This window comes from Toxorhynchites rutilus, chromosome 1 (genome assembly GCF_029784135.1).
Source record: "Toxorhynchites rutilus septentrionalis strain SRP chromosome 1, ASM2978413v1, whole genome shotgun sequence".
Classification (NCBI taxonomy): Eukaryota; Metazoa; Arthropoda; class Insecta; order Diptera; family Culicidae; genus Toxorhynchites; species Toxorhynchites rutilus.
Window position 1 is genome coordinate 21865623 of NC_073744.1, and position 21743 is coordinate 21887365.

At 37.9% G+C, this 21743-nt stretch overlaps 1 protein-coding gene across 2 annotated transcripts in view; it reads right to left on the minus strand.

The window, feature by feature from the left end:
- Positions 1-1492: 1492 nt before the first annotated feature.
- LOC129763106 (homeobox protein B-H2-like) overlaps positions 1493-21743 on the minus strand; it is a 60168-nt gene continuing 39917 nt past the window's right edge. Inside the window, exons 2-3 of one of the 2 annotated variants that reach the window (XM_055761878.1) lie at positions 9054-9232; positions 1493-2908 (exon numbers count right to left, since the gene is read on the minus strand). In XM_055761878.1, the coding sequence (XP_055617853.1) occupies positions 2729-2908; positions 9054-9232 (359 nt within the window). In that variant the 3' untranslated portion in view covers positions 1493-2728. Of the gene's footprint in view, positions 2909-7323; positions 8287-9053; positions 9233-21743 lie in introns of those variants that run through there. The other variant, XM_055761877.1, reaches the window with a different exon arrangement.

Consider the following 21743-nt stretch of genomic DNA (forward strand, 5'->3'; position numbering starts at 1 on the left):
GTCGTATTAAATAATACGGGAAGTACTGCACTTTTTCTTCCAAAAATCTGTACTATCGAAAATATTTGTTGTAGAGAAATATCTATTTTATTAGCATGAAAAAATCCTTTTTTTGAATCATCAGAATCGAGTCTTTTTCTCATTTGCTTGATCAATTCAACGAAAATCTGCTACAAATGTCCTTAAAAATTTTCTACCTTCGCCATCCATTGTTTTGGTAGTTTCTTTTGCTGCCATTTCACTATGGCTTCCCAGGCAGACAAAATTATGTTTTTTTTAGTGTCTTTTTAGGTTTTTTATATGGTTGAAACTAGTCATCTATAACAATTTCTGTATATTTCACGGCCAACTTATTGAAAGGGCTTATCGTTTTTAGTCCGAAGAGTGTAGGATTTTAAGCGGCTTGAGTTCCAAAATTTTCGGAACCCCGTTCATCAAGGTAACACCGTCCGACGCGAATATGGATTTTTATTCATGCTATATTGAACGCTTGTTTGGTGCTGGTTGGTTTTCGTTGTACGAACGAGATGCGATTCCACTGAGGCAATACCAAATAACATGTAGCATGTTGTTTGATACTTGCAAGTTTTACCATTTTTGTTGTTTTCATGCGGTGCCAAAGATAGATTGATGTAGTCATGTGAAGTGCAATAATGGTGCTGTATCAACAAGTATATAGTCGCAAGTAGCCGAGTGTATGTCAATTGCGAAAAATGCCACTGGAACAGCGTTCGAGATAAGTTTCCAATGCATTGATATGAAACAAATTGCGAAATACGATCACTTTGTATATTGTTCTGCGAAGAATGAATCATCAATCAATTATCGTTAACTGATTCTACAAAAAAAAACTAATTCAGGGCGACCAAATCATTCTAATAAACAGTTATTTCTACAATTTCGCAGAATTTAAAAATAATTACAACAGTTAGTATTTTACAACTCTATGTTGCGAAATACAGATTAAAGATCCGAATATCTGTTTCATATCTTTTAGAATGCAGATTTAAACATCTGAATTTCCCTATTCGCTAATCAGACTTTAGAGATTTTAGATATGTTGTTTGATTACTTGGAAAGTAACTTCGGATAATTGATGGTATAATTGAAGTAGTATTTTTTTAGATTTATTAAATTATATAGTTTTATTCATCTTGATACTTGGATGAAGCGCTTTAAACTTATTATTAACTTATTTTAACTACACGAACTCAATTTTTAACAAAATGTAGACCACGGATTTATCACTCCAGTGATAATTTCCGGTCGGCAACAATCGCACTAAATATTCAAGCTATTCGTATTAACTTGGGATTAGCGTAGATTCATTTGTTCTTCCATGCTGTAAAGAAGCAACAACACCTTCGATAGGGATTAATTTTCTCAAATTTTCAATTTATGCACATCAATATATATCAGCTTATTATCATTTTCATAGTTATATTTTCTATTTCGACGATTTTTGAAGTAAGTTTACATGTTGTGCTGTATAAATCACTCAATAATAGTTTCGCGACAGTTCATCTTCAATGTTATCCATGTTTAACTGCGTTGTTTCCATGCAAGTGAAATTCCTATGTAAAATACTACTCCAGCGACATCCGAGCCTTATCGGGTAAGGATGGACCACGAAAGAAAAGGAAACATATTTCAACATTAATAAAATATTTACAATTTGTTTTCTCTGGTGTCCGCCTGCAGCAGTGTGTACCACTGCTGCTGCTGCTGCTGCTGCTGCTGGATCAGCAACAGCATCAACAAATCTAGTTGGGTAAGCCTCCGATATCAGTTTAAGCCATTTTCCGAATGGTTTTTTTTTTGCATGATTTCTTTCATCGACTTGCTCTCGCTCGATGCTCCGTCGCAGCTGCCTTCTGCAGCTGCTTTGCCAAGTAATCAGCGTTAATTAAACTACACTTTTGCGCGCCTTTTTAATTACACTCTAGGAAACATCATTTCCCATTTCATTTTTCAATTAATACTCCATTTTTTACGCAACGGCAAAACCATCGGCACTGAGAAGACAGAAGCGCGGAGGCTGGAGGTTTGCGAGGGATGATCATTGCGAATTGAATACCTGCTCATCCTCCTGCTTCTGTTTCCAACTTAGCGAATCGGGCAGAGGACTGAATTGATTGTTTCTGATTGTTGGAGGGTGTTGGTTTGATAAAATCGATCATCATGTGCAATTTGGCCATTATTACAGAATTTTCAAATCGAACAGTATTGAAGTTCAGTTGCACACGATGGAGGGGGAAGAGAACTGCCATTTAATTGCTGTATTTACAGAGCACTTAAAATACTAGTTTTCGAACTGTACATAAATTACAAGAATGAGAAAATGAACAATTTCACATCTAGCTATACATTTTAACCTGAGTCAACCTAAGCTTACTAAGGATACTGAGACCGTAGGAACATCCTCGAACATTTGAATAAATTAATTATCTACTTGATTCGAACAAAAACAATCCTTATTCTATCCAGCATCACGAGAGCCACATTTCTAAACCTTCCGTCTAGAAATCAGAGCCTGGTGCTCAAGTCTTATCGGGGCCAATCGTTCATTGTGCAATATAGCGCGGCTCGCTTACTGCACGACTCCAGGCCGAGGGATACAATCCGATCACAGAACAGAACACGGGTGGCGATTGTGGTTTTGCTGCCCGGCACGATTGCCGACGGCTGCTTTCCCTGCACTGACCACCGGCACACATTGAGGTTGGCATTATATCTGAGCGCTTCCGCCGTCGTCCTGCATTATCCTCTTTTTCAGCAAGTTCAACTCCGTCACATTCTCCAGCAGAGTTTTGTGGCTGAGCAGCGTCTTGGCCGTCTCCATGTCCTTCTTCTCCTCCTCGAGCTCGCGCTTGTGCTTGGCGCGCCGATTCTGGAACCAGGTGATGACCTGCAAAATAGTTGAAACAAAAATGGAGGAATTTAAAAATGGGACCCACAATCAAAAGATTATAGATTCGTCTTATATTGGTTACTGAAAGGGTGAGAGGTAGTTCACAACAAAAGGTGCTATACTTTGTCTGAACTAATTTTCAATAATTCCTCTATATATTACCGTCTTTGAGGATAACGTTTCAATAATTAAATCTAGTCATATAACCCTCAATGAAAGAAATGCTTGTAGATAACGATAATCAGACAAATTGAAATTCAGTTTTTGTCACCGCGCACTCAAACAAAGTCATAAAAAGGGGGATGGATCAAATTCGAATAGTAAATCAAATTGAACAAATCAGGAATAATAGTTGAGTAATTTAAAATGATGTCGGAAGTCCATAGGAAGCATTTTAAAAAACACTAAGAAAATAATATGTGATACAAAAACCACTGCTTTCTATTTTTTTCACATGTTTGAACTCAGCACCGACACCAGAAATTAAAAATAATGTGCCATGAATCTGAACGATTTGGGATACAGTTTGTTCAGGTGGCATCGAACCAGAGGTTCGGAATAAATTAAATAATACTTCACTCTCATAGTTGGACAGAAGGTTCTAGATTTCAATGTATAATTTCTAATGTTACCACGAATATTAAAAAAAAAAGATTCCGATTTTGGTTCGAGGTCGAGAATTGAATTCCACATTTGGTGAGCCGCCTTTCTAACATCAAAGTGTAGATTCAGATTCAGTTTTAATCTCCAAATTATCTTTTAATTACTCTCCACACCGTTCTTCTTACAAGCTCATATTTTTAATTGAAAATCCTCAAATATAAAATCATATTTTAAATCAAGGAATATTTAGAATCTCTACAATCGAGCTTGAGCTACAATATTGCTGATTCATGTTTTTGATTCAATTTGGATATTCAAAATACAGATTCCAGAAGCATTATTCATTTCATGCTTCGGATTCTAAAAAAATGAAATATTGATGGGGGAGGATTGTTCCAGAACCGACCTGTGTTCCGAATCTGATAGTAAAAAAATCTTATTTTTCGTTAAAGTTGCAGAAAAAAAACAAATATTTTAAGAACTTTCTGGCATTCAGAATTTATGGGGGTGGGGACTATCCTACCCTACAAATTTTTACTTTCAATTGCGGAAACAGACTTGAGGGGTGAGCGATTCTTGATCCAAAATCAGAGCCAGTCTCCACACGCAAAAACTGAACAACATTTTCGAGTTCCTAATTCTGGATTCAAATATGCATATTTTATATTCAAAACACCGGATTCAGAACAAGTTTCACAGTTTCCCAATTTCCGATGTCACAACCCAAATTTAAGATTCCAACTCTGATCAGACAAATTATAATTTTTTCAAGCTTCCATAATTTACGTAGACAAATTCAGAATTCAGATTGTATATTCAGTTCACACACTTCTAAATTTGGGTCAACGATCCAAATTCCAGACATAAATGATAAAAATTTCAAATAGAATTCCTCATTTGATTCCCTTATAACAAATTCTGGATGCAGACTATAGATTTTAGATCTCAGAATTTGAATTATTATACTATTAAATGTAGATTCTACAATTAGATTTCACTTTTCATTTAATTCCAACCTTCAGGGATCAAGATAAACAAAATAAGCAAATTCAAATTCCTGATTCGATTTCACTCAATTAAATTCGGATTTCGATTTCACTCAATCAAATTCGGATTAAATTCGGATTTAAAATAATGATCCTATACATGGGATCAATTCAGTTTCCATATTTCTTGATTGAGTTCAACGAGCAAACAATACATTTTCAAAATGTAATCACTGATTGAGTTTTCATGTAACAAATATTAGATTTTAAATCTAGATTTCAGATCTAATATTTTAGATTATGATTCCAAGCATGGATTTCTCGTTTAGATTTCACTTTCCATCGGATTTCAAGCTTTCAGAATCCAGAATGATAATTTTAAAATTCTAACGAGATTCCTAGGCTAGATTTTATATCTCTAAACTCAGGCCAAAAATTCAACTTCCATAACTAAATCATAGCAATCTTAGATTGAAATTCCTCACTTAATACTAACCTATCGCGATGTGTCAAATGACTCATTTGAATCTCTTTGTCAGAATTTATTGCAAATAACATTAGCACATCGTGGTCGATTTTGAATTTTCATTTAAAAAAAACATGTTTTATTCGTATACCAATTTGTGCCGAATAATATATTATTCGCTATACATAGTAATATATTTAACTCTATATATATAAAATAATATTATATTATATATATATATATATATATATATATATATATATATATATATATATATATATATATATATAATATACAAGCTACACTTTAAAATTATTTTTTAGTATAAAATTTCAGTACTTCTACCAAAACTTAACATTATAATATCAGATTATTTTTAGATACAATTCTCATGCAAGATTTTTCATCCACTTGCAAATAACATGTTTCTCCGTTACATGGAATAAATGGTTGATACAGAAAATATGATAGAATGAAGACAGCCCTAAATCGGACAATTACTTTCTCGAGTTTTGCTCTTATCAACACATTCGGCGATCCATTTTTATTTATACAAATAGAAGACGATTTAGGAATGCGTTTTATCACACGTTGGAACGAAGATTAATATCGTTATCGAAAACATCAAATGAACTAACAACGCTTGTTCTACAATCACGTATTATTGTAGAATTGAATTTTTCGAATTTTCCCATTTTCCTTGGGAGTTTTCCGAAAATTTTCAATTGTCATGTTTGGTTGAAATATGTGCCTTATTATTTTTTTCCATTTCCAGAGGAGGAAGGAGTGTCACACCTTCATAGAAACATTTCTCGTACCCAAAAACCCTCACATCCCAAATTTGGCTCCATTTGTTTGATCAGTTCTCGAGTTATGCAGGAGTTTGTGTTTCATTAGTATGGAAGCACCCCTTTAGAGAGAGGGATGAGTTGCTTGATTAATTTTCGAGTAATGTATAAATTTGTGTTTCATTTGTATGCCATCCCCCACCCTCTAAGAGAGGAGGGAGGAGTATCTAATCACCCTATAATCGTTTATTACACCCTAAAACCTTCATATGCCTAATTTGGTTTCATTTGCTTGATTAATTCTCGAGTAATGCAGAAATTTGTGTTTCATTTGTATGGCAAATTACTACTTTTGACGAAAATCTGAGAACCACTATATCGGTTTGACATGGAATGGCTGTATATATAGATCACACAACATTACTTCAGATCAGGGATTCTCAAAATGGTCGATATTAGTTTCCCAGGGGTCGACAAGATATTGTATAAGTTGTGTTACGTGAACCAACTCATTATAAGTACGTCATATATTTTAGTGGAAAGTATTATTGTTGGAATTTGTATTAATAATTATTAATTACATTTGATATTTTCTGAATTTTATGTGAATATGAATTTTTATAATATTGATTTTTTTTTTTTCTGTATTATAGTGACTTTCAACGCTTCTGGCTGGTTCGTCACTTTTACCTTCCATTTTGGAAGATTGTCGGGAGTGAGAATTGAACTCGTGATCTTGAGCGTGAGAAGTATGGATGTTACCTCCACGCCAGATCGGCTCCACGATATAATATTGATGAGAAAATGATATCAACCACGAAGTTTTTGGGTGTCTATGGTATCACTTCATTCGGGAAAGGGGGGTCTCTTGCTCAAAATAGTTTGAGAGTCCCTGCTTTAGATCATCAATCGACAAGCAGTTATTATTGTTTAGATTGTTCACCATTGTTTATCATTTCATGCATCATTAATTGAGTAGAAATATTTTTCCTAGCTATAAATGTATGATAAGCATATATATTCAATGCTTTCATAAATACGTCAAGGCATGGAATGTGTTGATGTTTCTAGTTGCTGGATTACGAATGTCACTGTTGTCACCAGAATTCTACTCGAATTAATATTCAGATTCCCAAATTCCACAGATTTCGAATCATACCTTACGAATTTCAGAGTAAATTCCTGTTTGAATTCCAAGTTTAGTAATAGAAAATTCACAAGTAATAGAAATAGTAGAAAAGTAATAGAAAATTCAAAGTCAGTTGACCACCGTTGGTGGGCTGTCCAATCCGCCTAATCGTATACCTTTAAAATTCCAGTATTAGATTCTTTGTTCCGATAACGGAATAATTTCCAAGTTATCAACATATGATAATTTTTTGATTTTTTTTTTCGTCGAATTCATATCAATTTCCTGTTTCAAGTCAAAAAGTAACAAAATGAGATCACTTTATTTAGCTGCCTTAAAAGATCGAGAATCTTCGACATTTCCTATATGTTCGTTTCACCGCCATTTATAGACATTTTCATCGTTCGGAGAAGAAGTGGTTCTCTAGTATATTTTACATATATGATCAACAGAACAACTATATACAGAACTATGCTATGGCTTCCCAGTTGGATATAAAGTTGTGTCAAATTAAATTTGGAATATTACTGCAATACTTCATGTCTCATTGCATAAAGAGGAACATTTTCTCATATTATCTATCGAGCACAAGACGAAACAAATTTTCAATTCAATAATACTTTACATATTTATATTTAGCATCTACATAAATGATTCTCCGCTTATATTTAACTTAAGTAGTCGTTCCTCAGCTAAATTTTCCACTTTAGTACGTATCGCCTGATAGCAACTAAATGATATTGCATCCATATACACACACACACACTCTTTTTCACTAAGGTGATTTTCTTGAGATTTTCACAAATTCACAAATAGCTGAACACATTGCTTAGTGTACAATTGTGGGACGTGCGAGTGTGATTTCGTTTAAATATTTATAAAATATTTACAATACATTACTTCTTCACTAAGTTTGCCTCTAGAAACTTTTGTGTCGTTTTAAAGTAAATCTCTTTCAATTCCATGATGGGAACAACGATAATAATTTACCAAACAGCTTCCTTCACTGGGTTGTTTGCATGTCAAGGATTCAGTGCCCTCACAATAAGCGTATTAGCAATGCAACTAAAATCTTTAATCTCAGCTCAACTGATGCCACCGGGGACTACCGTCCCGATCCATTTAACCGATATTGATAGGAATTGTGGTCTAACTAGTCTAATTTGTTTTCACTGTACACTATGTACAATCCGGTACCACCCCCGGCCCGGGACTGACGCGGCCTACTTCTGCGGACTCTCCCCGTCCCCGTGGACGATCTTCTTCTTCAGCAGGTTCATGTCGTTCACGTTCTCGAGGAAGGTCTTGTTAGAGAATATCACCTTGACGGATTCGATGTCCTTCTTGGTTTCCTCCCAGTCGCGTTTCATCTTCGCGCGCCGATTCTGGAACCAGGTGATGACCTGCGGGTGCGGGAGAGAGAGAGAAAGAAAGAGAGAGGATAATCATCATTTCACCATCAGGCCGAGAGGTCCGTTTGCCGTCTGAATGCCATTCAGCCGAAGTCCATTTGGCCGAAGGACGCCATTTTAAGCGCGAGCGCTGGCTGAATGGGTACAGTGCGGGGCCAAAGGTCGTTCGGCCGAATGGAAAACAACGACTCGCGGAGAAGGGGGGGAATGGATAGAGGCTACAAGGGATGCAGAACATTTTCCGGTTGTTGAAAATTCTGGTTAAACTCAATTTTGTTTGAGCAAATTGGCCCACCAGATTCTGTACACCATGATCTAGACACATTATTTTTGAAATATTTCATTCAAGTGTGAAATATTCCACTCAAACAGAGCTGGATGTCTCTGGTTGAAAAAACAACGATCGGTTTTGATGTATAATAACAAACTTTCATGAACGAATTTTGTACAAATATTGATCATCTGATACGTAAACTTAAAAACTAATTTGTTTGAATCACAATATACTGAAAACATTTTCTATTTTTTTTACTGTTGAAGGAAAACAATAAGTGACAAAATAGTTGGGATGGAATCCTAGAAATCATTTATATTCGAAGCGTCAAAGTCACGCAAAGTCATAAAGAAAATCACCATACTCCGTCCGAAAGTAATTTTCTTTGAGAAATGCATACTCAGCTCGATAGAATAATAGGAAAGGGGGGGGGGGGGAATATACGAGGCAATGCAGGGATACTAAGAACATTGATTAAACCTACCTGTGCGTTGGACAGCCCGAGGGCCGCCGCGATCTCGTCCCGGTCCGACGGCGAGAGGTATTTTTGGTACAGGAACCGCCGCTCCAGCTCGAAGATCTGGTGGTTGGTGAACGCCGTCCGGGATTTCCTCTTCTTCTTTGGTTGGGGTCGGTTGGCGAAAAGGTTTAAATGCGATTGCTCTGCAAACAGAAGAGGGAACAATTTTGAATGATTTGTTAATTGGCTCGCTAAAATGGTAATGCTGGTGGATTGGTTTTTAAGGGACAACGGAAGCCGCCGCACGATGAAGACGCGCCGCCACCATAAATTCATAAACCTTTATGGTAATTTGATATCTTGTTGTTTTTCCGTTGTTCTGTGTTTGCGAGAAAAATCTACAACCCAAACGTGCATGAGTCGCTGGGATGATACATTCAGTTAATGTTAATTTCCTTGCCCAGGTACTGGTGCCCAACAAAGGTCGTAAAATGTTGGCCGCCGGGAAAAGCCCCGGCGGCTAGTGGGGATAAATTAACACTAATTCACATTCTTTCACCCTGATGAGCGTGAACTTTGGGTTTCCTTCAAATCAAATTATCGCACGACTTTGGCGGACTTTTTCATACGTATATTATGCAGCCTTCTTATTAAAAATGCCAAAGTTTGAGCTTCTCCGAGCGATAAATTTTCATAAGATTAACGATTTAACGAGCAAGCCGTAAATTTCGCTCACTTAATTTAATTTATCATTTTTGCTTCCACCGCGGTGGACGCGGAAGAAAATGAAAATTCATTTATTAATTGAAAGCCTCGCCGAGAAAAAAATATGCAATTTAATTCATGTTATACACCTTTCCACGGTCCGTTTAGTGCAGCGGAATGAAATGGTCCAACGATCGCCATTGTCGACCGAAACTCGGGTGTAATTTCATTCACAGCAAACGCAAAATGGATACCCCTCGTTTCGGCGTTGTCAAACTCGTTAACGACGCTCATCACTGCGACCATCGGCTGTCAATGTCACAAACGAAACGGCCGCGCACGCGGCTTTTATCAAACGCATCTGCTCCAGGAAGACCAGAACTAATTAACCATCCCTGGAAAAGAGCTCTCCACAAACGGAGGAAATATTAAATTAAATGATAATATATTAGGCTTTCCACGGTTTGGCTGCTTTCAGTGTGCTGCCAAAGCAGTGGCGGCGGCGGCTTTTATTTTTGGCAACAACAACAACAATAACAAAAAAACAGATTTCATCTGAAAAAGCAATAAAATTATTGGAATAAAAATGATTTCTTCCCTTCGGTTCGACAGCGGCGTTAAACAGAAAATAAAAACAGACGACGTCAAGAAGCCGCTGGTTGATCCCGCTGTGCAGAGCATTTATGCAAAGCATCACAATAAAATGGTTTCACAGATCCCATTCGCAAAAAAAAAACTTGTTCCGCGATTAATCTGCTCCTGGATTGTCTTGTGCCGCCAGCAAAGCCGGGAGAGAAAATTTTTAATCTGCCCCAAACGCAAATTGGCCGCGAAGTGAGAGGCGGCTAATTAGACCAGCAGTTGAAATCGTCACTTCCAAGAAGTCGGTCGGCCGGCGAAACGCAGTAAAACCGGCGGCTAAATGATGCGAATAACTGCGCAAAGCTTTGAACCGTCGAACCCTTTGATGACAGCCAGTCAGCACCCGCGCACCCTCCCAAACAACGGTGGAGCAGTGGTGCCAGCGGAATCTGCTTCTAATTAGCTTCCAGAATCATCTATCGTTCGCGCGCTCACTTGGACCCAGATCGAGATGATGGTCGGTTCGAGCGCCTCCGCAATCCGCCCGACGGACAACTAAGACGAAGACGTTTTTATGGGTGTGATAATTAGTTTTGGAAACTACGAAATTATTAAATTTTACAACAGCCGCCGCCGCCGCCGCCTCCGTCCTTTGGGTAAATCTCTTGGCAAGAGAGCGTTCCCGTGGGGGGGGGTGTGTTGGAAGAGCAACGGGGGTGGCGTGAAGCGATTGACAGGTTATTGTGGGGTGGTGCTGTGATTGGTGGAGCGTCCTGTATAATGAGTGCGCTATCGCGAGCAGTTGTCAGAAATTAATTAAGCTAGGTCGGTGCAGTCGGTGCAGTCGGTGCAGAGACGGTTGAAGTGATTGATGGCACGTTGGATGGGTAAACAAAATATGGGCATTAGTTGAATTTGTTTAATTCGTTAAACTGAAATTGATGCGCTTCTATTTTGTTTTCAAATTAAAGTGGGTAGACTTGACTATTGCTTTCATTTCCATTCCTTTTTGTTACATTTGTTACATTTTCTCGATGTTAATCATTCCGCTTAATTCTAACAAGTGTCAAACTTGAAACTTGAGGGAGTGAAAAGAAACTATTTCTTGCCCGAACTTGGCTTCTTTTCCATCACATGTTTCCAATCACAAATATATATTTCCCTACATATTTAAAATAACAGTGTATACACGGTTGAGATATCCGCGATGATAAATGTACAGTGTTGACCTCCGGTGGCGACACACGAGTTTGGGACCCAAACTATTCTCTATCAGATTAGAAGGCCCAAAAACAGTTTTCAGTTGCTAAAATTTGAATATAAAAATTTTACTTGCCGTTATTTAATTACTTGAAGCACGTTGTTTTGACTCTAACTTAACCTTTTTTCTTTAAATTTTTCCTTATCCTCACAAAAACTTATCGTTATCATTATGATATAAAATCGTCTCCCGGCACAAGTTTCGTAAACGATTTTTTAGATTTTTTGGAAGAGCTTATTTTAATTCAAATTTTTAAATTTTAATTTGTGTTCATTATCCCAATGTCATTTTTGAAGTTCAATTCGCCTCGAATTCATGAGGTATTTAACCTATGTCATACGGATGGGTACAAAATGGGAAATGTAAATAACCAAATTAATAAAAAAGAAGGAAATACATTTTTGGTCAATTACTGCCAATCAAAATCATAAGAGCTTAACTGATATTTGAGTATTATTGGGATGAGTTCATTAAAAAGGTTCATTCAAAGGTCGAAGGGAAGAAAAATCGAGATAAGTTTATAATATTAGGTTGGGGAAAAATAAATCCAGTATTTTCTCGGTAGCTGGCTGTAGTGATCAATATCTCGCATAATATCGATCATACAATTTCAAGTTTATGCTCGTTGCAAAGGTGACATTTCACATTAAAAAAAACTTTTAGAGTAGTGCGGGGCATAGGTGCGCACTAATAACGTCGTCCAATAACTCTTGGAATAAAAGCAAATAAAATTCAGTTTGCTGACAAATTGTAACTCTATATATTCCCTTCGAAATAGTACAATAATTTCTCAAGTTTTATTTGTAGTTGGACAAAAACCAATTTTAATACAAAATGACAAATGCGTACTTTTGCCCCATAGTGGGGGCAAAGGTGCGCACCGTACGGGGCAAAAGTGCGCACTTATTGAATTATGCTTCTGAGGTAACTTGTAACAGAAATAAATGCTTTATCATTACCAGCGGGAGAAGCGTCAATACTATAGTGTGTAGGCACCATCCTGTGTGGGGGAGGGGGGTGTTGTATGATGTTTTATGGGTGGAGATGGGTGGTTGTTATGGTCGAACATACCACGTGGAAATTTTTGGGAGGTTGGAAACTGACAATATAAGATACCTAAAAATGTCCAACATTTGAAACAGAATTCTTTTTATTAACAAACTAGCTGACTTGGCGAACTTCGTCCCACACACAATTGATATATTGATATAAATCATTTCGAACACTGAAGTTCCCACAGAAATTATTTTTATATACGTAATCTATACTCGCGGTATATAATTTTTTTTGATATATAAACCTTCTGTAGAATAAGATGCATCAATCCTGATACTGACTGTTTAAATTCGTTGCTTCGTTCTTGAGTTAAATTGTGAGGAACGGACACCAAATCATTTTTATTTTTATATATCAAGTTTTGAAGTTCATTGTGAAAATTTAAACATAAACGAATGCATGGTGAAAATAAAAACAATTTTATTTGAAACTAATTTTGAACTATTTTGAAGCAATTGTTTATCTGGAATTTCGGTTTTGAGGATTCCGACGCTTTGCCTTGGAGCACTGTTGCTTTGTTGCGCTGTTTTGGGGTTCGAAGAGACAGACGATGGTTCCTCATGAAGCTAGAAGCCCAATCCTTTCCTGCCAGTTTTGCAATTTGGTTGAATTACTGCTGGAGGTTGTGGCTTCCGTGAAATCAAACGACAGGTGCCTCAAATCTTTGAGAGTCATACCATAGAAAGCTTTGTCCAGTGCTCTGCGGAGCACTGGCGGACCAGATCCTCAGACTGCTCACTCGTAAATACTTGTCTGAACCGCCCTAGGTGCTCGCTGGCACATCCCAGCAGAAGTAGAAATGACAATAAAAGAAGATTCAAATCATAAATCACACACTGATATGAGCCTCTTCCTCAGAGCTGATTCAGAAATACCGAGGTCTGCCGCAATTCGACGCTTCGAGACTCCCTCCCGAAGCCTCTGTCGAGCAATTCGAGCATTTCTGGAGTGCATTTCTTCAAATCAGTTTTCTTCTTGTGGATCCCGTTAAAAATTTGATTGGAAACATTTTAATATTTTTTAAATTTTTTTCGATGGTGCGAACTTTTGTCCTACAGACACTGCGCACCTTTGCCTCACAAGTAATTTCTCAACTAAGCGAGTTTTTAAAAAAAGCTCTTGAACTTTTTTCACAAAAACGAATACGCACTATCATCTACTACAGAATGAAGGTTTCCTTGACGGTGTAGTTTCGAACTTTCCAGTAGTTTTAGGTAAGTAAACTGTCATCCCCAAAATTGAAAAAAATAGATCAAAACATCGCAAAACTCTTTTTACCTCATAACTTTTTGCCACTTTCATGAAATGTATCATGTTTATATGTGTGAGGAGTAATAATGTATCAAACGAATGCACGGTTATCGAATTTTTATGCTCGTTTGCTTCAAAAAGGCCAATGCGCACTTTTGCCCCGTGCACACCTTTGCCTCGCACTTCTCTACTGTTTTTTATTCATTTCATTCAGGTGTGAGTTACAGGGTGTTTAAAATGGAAATCAACAAAGAGAAAAATCGGTATATTTTACACTTTTTTTTCTCAGATAAAGACGAAAATGAAAGCCAGGCCGCTGAAATTTCGAATGGTGTTTATGGTGCCGATACTGTAACAGCAAAATACGTGCAATTTTTTTCAATTTTATTTTATTTATTTTTTTCAAACAATTTGAAAAATCAACTTGGTTGACTCCACTTAACTCAGTATTTAACGATCGAAGGGAAAGTTCATATTTATAAATGAGCTATCGTACAATTTAATTTAACGATTGAAAGTTATCGGCAGTATCGACATCAAGATCATCTTCAAAATGAAACAAAAATTGATACAAAATTTCTAGAAATTTGATGCTGTTTATTTTGAATGTATTTTATTATATTCTATTTATTGTGTGATTCAATTTTGCTTTAATCAAAGATAATTTTTCTCAGAAATTCTACTAAAAATTATACACGTTAATCCGGTGTGCATTAAAAATAATCCTGGCGTTGTTCATTGAGTGGTGCCAGTAGTATTAATTGTCGAAAAAGGTATACGTAAACAATTCACCATCATTACTTTTGAGAGCTTTGATCGGTGTCTGCTTTGTACAAGCAAATTGAGATATTTTAACCAAACAAAAATGTAAATAATGACAGCCCAAATGAGGTACCTTTCTCAACAATTTTTAAATTTCTTTCATTTACAGGATTTATAGTTTCATTTATGGAATACTGGAAAAAGTGTTTTACTTAAAGAAACAAAAAAGCAATATTTGCAAATATCATCAACATGTTTCATGTTGTTTAGTATTGCTCCAGTGGTATCACACTAATGTTCGTGCATCGCACCAAACAAGCGTGCCACAGAAAACGCACACGGTACCACACAGATGCGTCGATAAAAATGAAAAATCGCGAGAATGACCGTTTCTCGAATTCTCGGTCAAAATCGTTAACAAAGCTAGGAAATTGTTGCATCGGAACGGGTCCGATGCGCACGAGAGCAAATACAAAACGCAACTTAAAAAAGCGAAGGTGCGCCAAGAACTGTATCGAAAAGTATCGGATTAGACACTTTTATAATGATTCTACTCAAAAATGGGTGGACTTGTTTTAGTGTGCATGCAGGCAAAAGTTTATTTACATGTCAACAAAAGTTTGTGCAATCAATCCAATCCGTTTGAGTAGTTCGTTTCCGCTATGACTAGAATTGATCTTGAGACAAGAAAGAGTATTCCTGACACTTGGTGTACTGGAAAGTGTGCTACCTTCAACCAAATCGCAAAACGGTTTAAAGTGCACCACACAAGTGTGAAAAATATCATCCACAAGTATGACAACTAGTTCTCCTTGAATGATATGCCTAGATCCGGTAGAAAACCTGGTTCCAGTCAGCAAATGTTGGATCGTACAGTAGTGACTTACATCAAACGATACCGATCGTATCAACGCGTGATTTGGCCAAAAACTTTGAAACCAGCATTGGAATGATTCAAAGAATCAAGGCCAGGAACTCCTTGAAGACATACAAAAAGCGGAAGGTGCCTAAGAAAACCGTAGAACAACAATCTCGAGCCAAAACAAGGGCACGAAAACTGAATAACTGGCTACTGGACAACAGTAACCAGTGCATCCTGATGGACGACGAAACATACGTCAAACAGGATTCAAGAACGCTTCCAGGGCCGCAATTCTAGACGCGAAATCGGCGGAGGGGAAGGTGGACGATTCTGGATGCACGATTACGCTGGGGAAATTTGGAGAGAAGATTCTAATATGGCAAGCTATTTGCACTTGTGGTCTGCGGTCTCCTACACCCAAACTAGCGTCAGCAGAAAACATTTCATCTTTGGCAGAAATAATGCCATTTCGTGTGCTGGAGGGTCAAATGCGCAAATAATGAGCTGTTTTAAAAGCTCAAAAATGGTTTGTATGTATGCGAGCAGACATCTCTTTCTGTTTTCTTTTCTCATTTCATTTGAGATTGTGCCAAAAAAAAGTCCATACAACGTCTATGGGGATCTAACCGAGGCCGACTGGGACGCAAAGCTATTTCACATGACCATGCTATCCATATAGCTGCCAGTGATGTTGTATTGAAGCGTGATAATATTACACCTCATCATTAAAATGAAGTTGGAAAGTGCTTTCTAAGAGGATAAAGAAGAATAGGAACGAGAATATTACACGTCCTAGGTATTTGGCAAACTATACGAAAAGCTTTCATATGCTTTCATTTAAATCTGTCTCTAGCATATTTGACTTCTTATGAACATTTGTACGTTTGGTACTGAGACGAGACAATATTACGTTCTATTACGTCCGGTATTCAGTTCCTGAAGAGAGGGAAACATTGCATCGGAGTTTCCACCCTACATATTTTTGTGATTCTCTTGCCATCTAGCATATCATAATAGCAGCGGCCTAGCAGAGAAGAGCATTCAATTATTTTCCAACCGTAAAGCAGTTAGCAATAAAATTAGGATCAAATAACAAATAACAACCAAGGCAACAGAAAAAAATATTTAAAATCATGTTGGGACCTGAATAAAGCATACATACCTACAAAAAACCTGAATAAACGCTTTGTTATAATTTGGGAATGTATTATTTTATCAATGTTTCAGTACTGTTAGTATTTGAACGATATTTGGTACACTTCACGGTGAAAACGAAATGAAGTGTATCCGCGACTACTCTCATTAAAACTTAGCATTATAATATAAAATTATCTTCAGATACAATTTTTGTACGAGATTAATTTACCAAATGAAGAAAGCAAAGTTTTCCATTCACATTGAACACTAATTTGAAACGAAGAAGATAATTTTCATTCATAATTTCTATTTGAAAAGTGTTCATTCTACCTGAAAACCTATCATTTTCTTTATCTTGTAAAACGAAATTTAGTGGCGTGTCGTTCATTTCATTTTCATCGTGAATTGTAATCGGCAAGGCCCATAATCTCTTGATAAATAAAATGAATTATGAATGTAATTCATGTATTTCAACATATCATACTCCTACTATCAAATCTATGATTTCTAGTTTTCTTTATCTCTTCAGATTTAATTTTTTGCATACCAAAATAACAGGAAAATACTTATTGTTTGAAATATGTGACATTCGGTTGAAAAATTAATACAAAAAAATGGTGCAGTTCAGAAAATACATGATGCGAATAACACATATTTTCATAGGAAAATAATCTTCCGAAATTCTATAACATTTGGCAACCTTCACATATCGCTTCCCTGTTATCTAGCACTTGGTCAACGAAAATGCAAAAAAAAAAGAGTAAGAATCCAGTTGTCACGTCTTGTCTTAGGTTTGGTGGAACGTAATGATTTCGAAAGTGAATCGTGATGTGCAAAACGGTGAACGGTGGGCTGTCACTGGGAAGTACAGTATAAGCAAGGTAGCGCTTGTGAAAACATCTCTGAAACCAAAAATGGCCGTATCAGTAGTGGATCACTCGAGCAGAGTCAGGAAGTGCAAAGCCGTTAAGATTGGAGGAGGAAATGTGATAGTCTGGGGTGATTTGACGGGATAATGAGGGGAGATTCCCATATCAACATCCTGCGGGAAAATGTGAAGGTTTCGCTGATCCAAACGGGCTTCGAGGGGAAGTTTATATTTCGGCAGAAAAACGACCCGAAGCATACTGCCAGAAAGACCAAGTGACATTAAAACAACTGATACCCGGCAAAACCGAATTCGTCCAGAAGTCATTATCCCCTCCGGTCTGCTACAGTTAATTTGTAGTTAGCATAATTCCGCATTTATGCATCCATCTCTAGTTATGATTGTAAATGATCCACTCCGTGTATAAATACTATCCGCCAGTCGAAGCCAACCATCCTTTTCACGTGATAACCGTTTAACTGTCTACCTCTTCCGCCCCGCTCCATACCCCTATGATTTTCCCTAACACTTTTTCCTCGATATTATTGAAAATTTGTGGCAAATTACCCACCTTCCGAGGGCGGCAGCTACTGCAGCACTGTGCACACAGCAAACAACGCGAAGCTCGTTAAACACGCCAGTCACGATTGTGACTAGCGCTAGGTGCCCGTTACTCGCTCCCTTCCCCCGCTTTCCGAATTGTCGGAAAAACTTTTATTTAGGTTTATTTTTTTTAAATCGATCAATCTGACGACGTCAACTGCTACCTGCCTGCCCCTACTGTCCGGCGCCACTGATCGGGCCAGTGTGTTGGGCTGTCACGCTGTCGTTGTTTCGTTGTTGTTCTACAAGACCTACCGACAGGGCAAGGCCAGCTCTGACATGCCACGCGATGGCTCTTTAGCTAAGATTTCGCCGCGGCCCAAGCAGGGGCGCTGGCGCGAGTGCAAATTTTCCGCCAAACAACTCTAACCAGCGATAATAGCCGCAACACCGCTACACTTCGCCACGCAGGTGTGTGCGGCCAGCCAAGCAGGTCGGCAGGTCGTTTTCAATTGTCATAAAAATAATTACTCTCTCGCGGCGCTTTCTTCCAATGGTCAACCTATTTTTGGTCCGGTAGAGGCCCGACACCACGAAGGAACCATTTTAATTGCAGTGTTAATTGATCGTTGTGTTTCGCGTAATTTTTTTTTTTTCGAGTGCGTGTTCACGTAAGAGCGTGTAACGTCTTCTCGGGATCATGATGTTTTGCATCGTCGGGAAACGGAAATGTCGTGTCGCTTTCTAGAGTCGTTGTTGCCGTGGTCCGTGTTGTGTCGGTCGAGCGCGCCAAACCTGGCAATTGATGGCTCTCTTGTGAATGTGAATAACTTTTGAGTGGTGAAGAATTATTGCTGAATTCTGTTCGGAACTCCGCCGTCGGTAGTCATAGTTTTAAATCGGATTCAGTCCGAGCTCGTTAGTAATCAATAGTCGAGCCTCCAGGTGGTTACCCACGGTCACCACCAGTCTTGCGTGTCATTTATCTTCGTCGCAAGCGTGTATCTACACACTCACTTCGTTCGAGCTATACATAATTAATTAATTAATCAGATATGACTGACTACCACTCCCGTATTGTACGGTCCGGGTTATGTCATGCGGAAGTAATTACCGTGCTCGGAGTCTAATTACGCAGCCCGCGTGGTGGAACCATACAGAAAATCGATTAGTGCTCCACAAGACCATAAATTATGACACCACCACTGGCGATCCTCCTCCTGCAGCCCAGGGCTGCTCAATGGGATAGTTTCATGGCAACAAATGACAGCGAGAAGATATTGTTATTGCAGTTCCAGCTCCAGCTCCAGCTCTTGCTTGTACTCGAAAACCCATTAGTACAGGAGAGTGGAAAGAAAACAGATGCCGTCGTCGCGGCCGCCGCCGCCGTAAAGCGAGACATAAAAACACGAGCGCCATCTCGGGCGGGGCGTGGCAAGGCTCGCACCCCACGCGCATGTATCGGAATCAACCCATTCGCAACACTCGCACACACAGGCTCACAGCACGCACACACATCCCTGTGCGTTCCCTAAAACTCTTCGATACGGCGGAGATGAAGGTACAGATCAAAAGCAACCAGCCGTCGGTCGGTCGGTCAGTCTTATCCCCATTATTGCCCTGTCCAATGTTTACATAGTGCTGGTGCTGCTGGGAACAGGTTCTCGGGCGCGCAATAGGCGCCCTTCACCAACACCACCACCCGAATGCGAATGGAAGGTATGGGGATGGGAGGGAAATGCAGCTCCAACTCCAGCTCCTTCCACGTGCCTCAGCTCTTATGCTTATTCCATCGAGAGAGTCATTTATTTTCACTCTCAATTACCTTTTTTTAATCGATTATTCTCGAAATTACAATCCAATATAGCTTTCCAGCAGTGAACGAATCAACTCATTTTGGAAATTGAAATTCAAACCTTTTTTTGTTAAAAAAAGACCTCAAGTAACTTTTCACTAAACTGTTGCTAGAGAAGCAAGACACGATTGAATTCACATTTGACTATTAACGTGCTCTGCTTAAAAAGGAGAGATCTATTTTGACGACGATTCTGCCACCTAGCATCAAATTCATTTCAATGACATCACAATCTGTCACTTGTGTAGTGTTCGTATGCTGAATTTGAGAATGGTACCGTAATGCTTTTGAATCTGGACGGCTCTTTAATCCGGACACTTTTTCATTATATTCAATATCATACAAAAACCATAACATCTTTTGCATGTTGAATTAATGCGACTAATAGTTACTGTTGTATCTAATGCTATTGACAAAAAATGTCGAACATAAAAACAAATATTTGTGTTCTACAGACCTATGTTCCAGAAGATGATTTTAAATCCGGAAGGATCAAAAGATAACGATGAATTTTTTTATTGAAGGAGTTGCCTAAGAGTATTGTGTGGCACCATAAGCTATAATGATAACCTTGCCGATATCGCCTGTTATGCCTCACAGTAATATCCCACCTTTTATGCATATACTTGATGCACACACACACGCACGTTATCCACATCCAGTTGTACAACAACAAGCATCACCCCATTTGACATACCAACGGCAACGAAAGAGCGTATTAACGATCCTGCCAGACTGCCTAATTTTCAACAGAAATTCTGAATATTATTTTCTGTACTGAGGAATCACCCACACCGCAAGTGAGTTTTTTAATAGAAGGTGAAAAAAGTCGAAAACTTAAACATGATCCGGAAAGTGGTCGCTGATCAATCGCCATCGCTGACGTAAGCAGGAATGCCAGGTATTTTTATTTGAATGTCTTTCGCATGGTGCGTAAAAAAAGTCTTCAGAATCATATCGGAGAAGATTAGGATTCATAACTTAATGTTGAACAAGGTTTGATAGAATATTCAGCATTTATTCTAATTGTTATTGTTATATAGCGCATTTCATTAAACTTGCCTTGAGGTTTTAAGGTTTATTTCAGTAGGTGTGAACAAAGAATGTATTGCGCAACTGCGAACTTTGTTTTATGGGTTCGGAAATGATAGTTGGCTTGATAAACCATTGACTGAGTGCAGTTCTTCCACAAAAGCGGAACTGTGATAACTCAATTTGTTCATTTCAACTTTGTAGTTTTGGTTGTAACTCAGACCATATCCAAAGAGCTAATTATTGAAACTGTATGTGACCGAAAAATCTTCGATTTATTAAGTGGTCATTTGAAAAATATAAGTTAATCTGTTGTATAGTACAGGCCCAATAATAAAAATACAATGTAACAATTATTGGAGCTCTCGAGTACAAATGGACTATTGTTTTCTAGAGACAATATGTATTCAGACGCTATCATACAGAACAATCTTCACAAAATTAAATGTCTTCACAGCAAGTCAAATGTCTTCAAAATGAAGACATGTCTTCAAACCTAGCATCTCTGGACATAAGTGGTTCTCTTGAGCGACGGGGGCATTGAAACTCAAGATTACGAGTCATATAATAATAATAAGCGTAATCGAAAAAACGAACAAATTATTAACACCGATGTGTTCCACTTTTTTTTTAATATAGCAAGGTAAACATAGATAAATCTTCAATAATAAGTACGTATTGGGACGACCGTATAAAAAAAAGATAATAATAAGAGTGCGGATCGGGACGACCGTAGAAAAAATTATAATGATAAGAGTGCGGATCGGGACGACCATGCTGTGTTGAAATAGAAATAAAGT